We start from the raw sequence: 4,495 nt of genomic DNA, 5'->3' as shown, positions 1-4,495 counted from the left end.
TTTTTTTTTTTTTTGCAGTTTTTGGTTGGGGCTGGGTTTGAACCCACCACCTCTGGCATATGGGGCCAGCACCCTACTCCTTTGAGCCACAGGCGCCGCCCTCATTTGTTGATTTTTTTACTCTGCAAGCCTTTTCAGTTGATTCTGGCAGATTTTTGCAGATGCCATTTAAAAGTTCTCTGTTGCTAGGCAGGTTTCTTAACCCCTCTTATCCTCAATTTCTCTGTCTTCAGAGTAAAAAGTGATGGCCTTTACTGATAGTATTTTTCTTTTAAAAATATTTAGTGTCTTGTCTTATATGCTGCTTTGGTTGGAAACTTAAGGTGGTTTCTCTTTTGTTTGGTAGTTTTTTTGTTATTATAAGTAGGGTTAAAGTAAACATTTCTGTAGCTGTATGTTAGTGAACATGATTATTTTTGTTAGGATAAATTTCTAGAGGTAAAATTACTGAGTCAAAGTTCAACTAGTATTTTTCTGTTGCTAAAACGTGAAAGTCTAAACAAAAGTGGGTATTTTCTAAATAGAAATATTTCTCCCTTTTCTAGCCAAGACATGAATTGTATTGATCTTTTAGAAAATTAGGTTCAGGTAAATTTATTACATAAAAAAATAACTTCCAATCAGTTAGAACACTCTCTTTCCCAAATCTATATAGAAGATTGACATATTCTCTTTTATTGACTGTTGACAATATAGTTTACATAACATGTATTTCTCTGTCTCTTTACAGTAAATTGTTGAAGACTGCTTCACAGTTTCCACTTCCTCTGGCTGTTGGTGTGATTGCTTTTGGGTCAGCACACTTATATAGGGTTCCATGCTTTGTCTTGGTTCCTCTTTTACTCCACGCATTATGCAACTTTATGTAAGATTGAACTTAAAAGAACGATAAAGGTGATTTATGCCTTTAGGGCTAGTAAGAAGAAGAAACACAAAAATTCATCAATGTGGACAGCAAGATCCTTTGGAGAAGACAAGTCTATTTTTACAGTATTGAAAATAGGAAATTAGTTTTGTAATGCTCAAGGAAAGTAGTGGAAGCATGGTTTTGTTTTGTGGTGTGGAATCAGTACACTAATCATTTTCAAAAAATTGGTGAAGGGACTTACGGGGGCCACTGTGTTTGAGGACTCCTGTGCATATCAGCTATTCTACTTCATCAGCCAAACCAGAGATCTTCTCTCAGAGACATAGTAGATGCAGCATTGTCATTTTACCTCAAGCATCCTGCTTGTTTCATCAAACTTTTTTCTGAAGGTGAATATTTTGAATTATTTATTTATTTATTATTATTATTTTGAGACAGAGTCTCAAGCTGTCGCCCTGGGTAGAGTGCTGTGGTGTCACAGCTCACAGCAACCTCCAACTCTTAGACTTAAGCGATTCTCTTGCCTTAGCCTCCCAAGTAACTGGGGCCACAGGCACCCACCACAACACCCAGTCATTTTTGTCGTCGTTGTTGTTGTCATTGTTGGCCCAACTGTCCTGGACCAGGTTCAAACCTGCCAGCTTTAGTGTATGTGGCCAGCACCCTACCCACTGAGCTATGGGCACCACCTTGAATTTTCTATATTTTATGAATTGAGAAACAAGTATTAAAAGATTGACAAAATATAAAACTGTTTAATCTCAAAAGTGAAGTAGCTCCACACAGTCTATGGTCAGTTTTTGCCAGCCACAATGAATGGAGTAGATCATTTCACTTCTTGTGTCTATGAAAATAGAACTTTGAATTGTAAGGAGACATGTTTTCTTGGTAACCAATGAAATATTGATGGGTAGAAACATAATTCAAATTTAAAATGTAATGAAATTTTCTTGTTAATTTTCAAATATAAATCTTATTATACTTAGTGAATATGAAGATAGTGTTAGAGAAATCAGTTGTTGAATGCTCACAGATACATGGATTTACATCCAGATATCGGAACAGTTGGTTATTCAGTCTGTACCATTTTATTTAATTAATTGCTCCCATGGTTGCAAAAAAGGCCTGAGGTCATGGTTAATTAACTAAATTCCAGTGGTCAAAAACAACTGTAGGTTTGCACATTTGTCTGCTGTGTAAAAAAAACATATATATCAAGTGTAGTGCCCCATTTGATGTATAATATTATATTGATACTATAACAACAATAGACAGCTGTTACCCCATTGATAACTTAAATATTAACAAACCACTTGAATAAATTGTAGACTTCAGCCACTAGGTTTAAAAATGGAATCTTGATTTGCCCAGGTGACTTCTGGGATTACTGTTTGACAAATAAAAGACTAATCTTTCTATTTTATTAAAAGATTTCACTTGACTCTTAGCTACAAAAGAGTAGGAAGAAGGTAATGGAACAAGGTAGAAGAGCATACTCTGCCTTAGGATAGAGAAACTCAGGTTAAGATACACCTGGCTCAGAGTCCTTCTTTTAGATAATGTGTAACATAAATGCCCAGACCTCTCAAACAAAGTACTTAAATCCCAGTGATTTCCACAGTTGCAATTGTAAACTTGTATCCTTGTTAGTACCTAGGAATGTCCCAGAGAACCTGTTTCATTTTATCTGCCGTTGCTTCTGGATTCCATTACGTCCTCTCAGCTGTTACTGCATATAGCAGTTTACTCCTGTTTTACTGCCCATAGAGTTACCTTACTTCTTAGTTCTTCTTCAGGTCCTTGCTATTTCAGCATCAGTTTAAGAGGGTCTTGGTATTATCTTTGAAGGTTGTAAGTTTGTTTGACTACACTGTTGTCTTTTCCAGCTTCATGCCTATTGCTCAGTATTCATATTTTCTCATACTGAGACCATTCAAGGGAAGTGATAACCTCATAGTAGGCCTGGCAGACATAGCAGGCTCTTACTTGTTTGAGAGAAATAGCAAAAGATATAAAATATAAAATACTTGTGTGTTTCAGCTGAGAAGAAAGAATTTACTAGATCACACACTCATCCCATGGCATACCACATATATATTTACTGAAATAGGGACGTATCTGCCTATGTTCTGCTATACATAAACTTTTACGCACATGGTATACTTTTTTTTTTTTTTTTTTTGAGACAAAGTCTCACTATGTTGCCCTCAGTAGAGTGCCATGGCATCAGGGCTCACAGCAACCTCAAACTCTTGGGCCTAAGCAGTTCTCTTTCCTCAGCCTCCCAGGTAGCTGGGACTATAGGCATCTGCCACAATGCGTGGCTGTTTTTTGGTTGTAGTTGTCATTGTTTGGAAGGCCCGGGCTGGGTTCGAACCTGCCAGCTCCAGTGTATGTGGCTGATGTAAAGTGTCTATCTTCTTTAGTGGCTGAATAGTATTCCATGGTATACATATACCACAGCTTGTTAATCCATTTCTGGGTTGGTGGGCATTTATGGTTTTCACATTTTGGCAATTGTAAATTGAACTGCAATAAACAGTCTAGTGCAAACTTCCTTACAATAAAAGGATTTTTTTCCTTCTGGATAGATGCCTAGTAATGGGAATGCAGGATCAAATGGGAGGTCTAATTTGAGTTCTTTGAGGATTCTTCATACTTTGTCCAAAAAGAGTATATTAGTTTTCAGTCCCACGGGCAGTGTAAAAGTGTTCCCCTCTCTCCACATCCACTCCAGCATCTGCAGCTTTGAGACTTTGTGATATGGGGCATTCTCACTTGGTATAGGTGATATATCAGGGTGGTTTTGATTTGCATTTCTCTAATGATTAGGAACAATGAGCATTTTTTCATGTTTGTTAGCCATTCATCTGTCTTCTTTAAAGAAGATTCTATTCATGTCTCTTGCCCTGTGAGATACATGGGATTGTTTGCTCTTTTTTTTTTTTTTGAGACAGAGCCTCAAGCTGTCACCCTGGGTAGAGTGCTGTGGCATCACAGCTCACAGCAGCCTCCAACTCCTGGGCTTAAGCGATTTCTCTTGCCTCAGCCTCCCAAGTAGCTGGGACTATAGGCACCTGCCACAATGCTCTGTTATTTTTGGTTGTCATTGTTGTTTGGCAGGCCTGGGCTGGATTCGAACCCACCAGCTCTGGTGTATGTGGCTGGCACCTTAGCCGCTAGAGCTACAGGAGCCAAGCCTGTTTGCTCTTTTCTCATTGATTAACTTGAGTTCTCTGTAGATCCTATTTATCAAGCTTTTGTCTGATTCATAATATTCAAAAATCTTTTCTCATTCTGAAAGATGCCTATTTGCTTTGGTTATTGTCTCCTTAGCTTTACAGAAGCTTTTCAGTTAAAGTCCCATTTGTTTATATTTGATGTTGTTGCAATTCCCACAGAAGTCTTCATAAAATCTTTCTCCAGGCTGATATCTTCATTTTCCCCACACTTTCTTTGAGGATTTTTATTGTTTCGTGCCTTAGATGTAAATATTTTGTCTATCTTGAATCAATCTTTGTAAGTGGTGAAAGGTGCGAGTCCAGTTTCTGTCTTTTACATGTGGTTATCCTGTTCTCTCAGCACCGTTTATTGAATAGGGATTCTTTTCTCCAGTGTATGTTCTTT

The 4,495-nt window shown here is 37.7% G+C and overlaps 1 protein-coding gene across 1 annotated transcript in view; it reads left to right on the top strand.

Moving 5' to 3' along the window:
- The window catches only part of PGAP1 (post-GPI attachment to proteins 1), a 79,195-nt gene extending 77,941 nt beyond the window's left edge, over positions 1-1,254 (top strand). The window contains exon 27 of the mRNA XM_003796075.3: positions 731-1,254. Coding sequence (XP_003796123.1) covers positions 731-869 — 139 coding nt within the window. The 3' untranslated portion in view covers positions 870-1,254. The remainder of the gene's footprint in view (positions 1-730) is intronic.
- The last annotated feature ends 3,241 nt before the right edge of the window (positions 1,255-4,495 follow it).

Source organism: Otolemur garnettii, unplaced genomic scaffold (assembly GCF_000181295.1).
Source record: "Otolemur garnettii isolate 467f Iridium unplaced genomic scaffold, OtoGar3 scaffold00100, whole genome shotgun sequence".
Taxonomy (NCBI): Eukaryota; Metazoa; Chordata; class Mammalia; order Primates; family Galagidae; genus Otolemur; species Otolemur garnettii.
The sequence above is the reverse complement of the archived record's forward strand: the minus strand, read 5'-3'. Positions and strand labels throughout refer to the sequence as shown.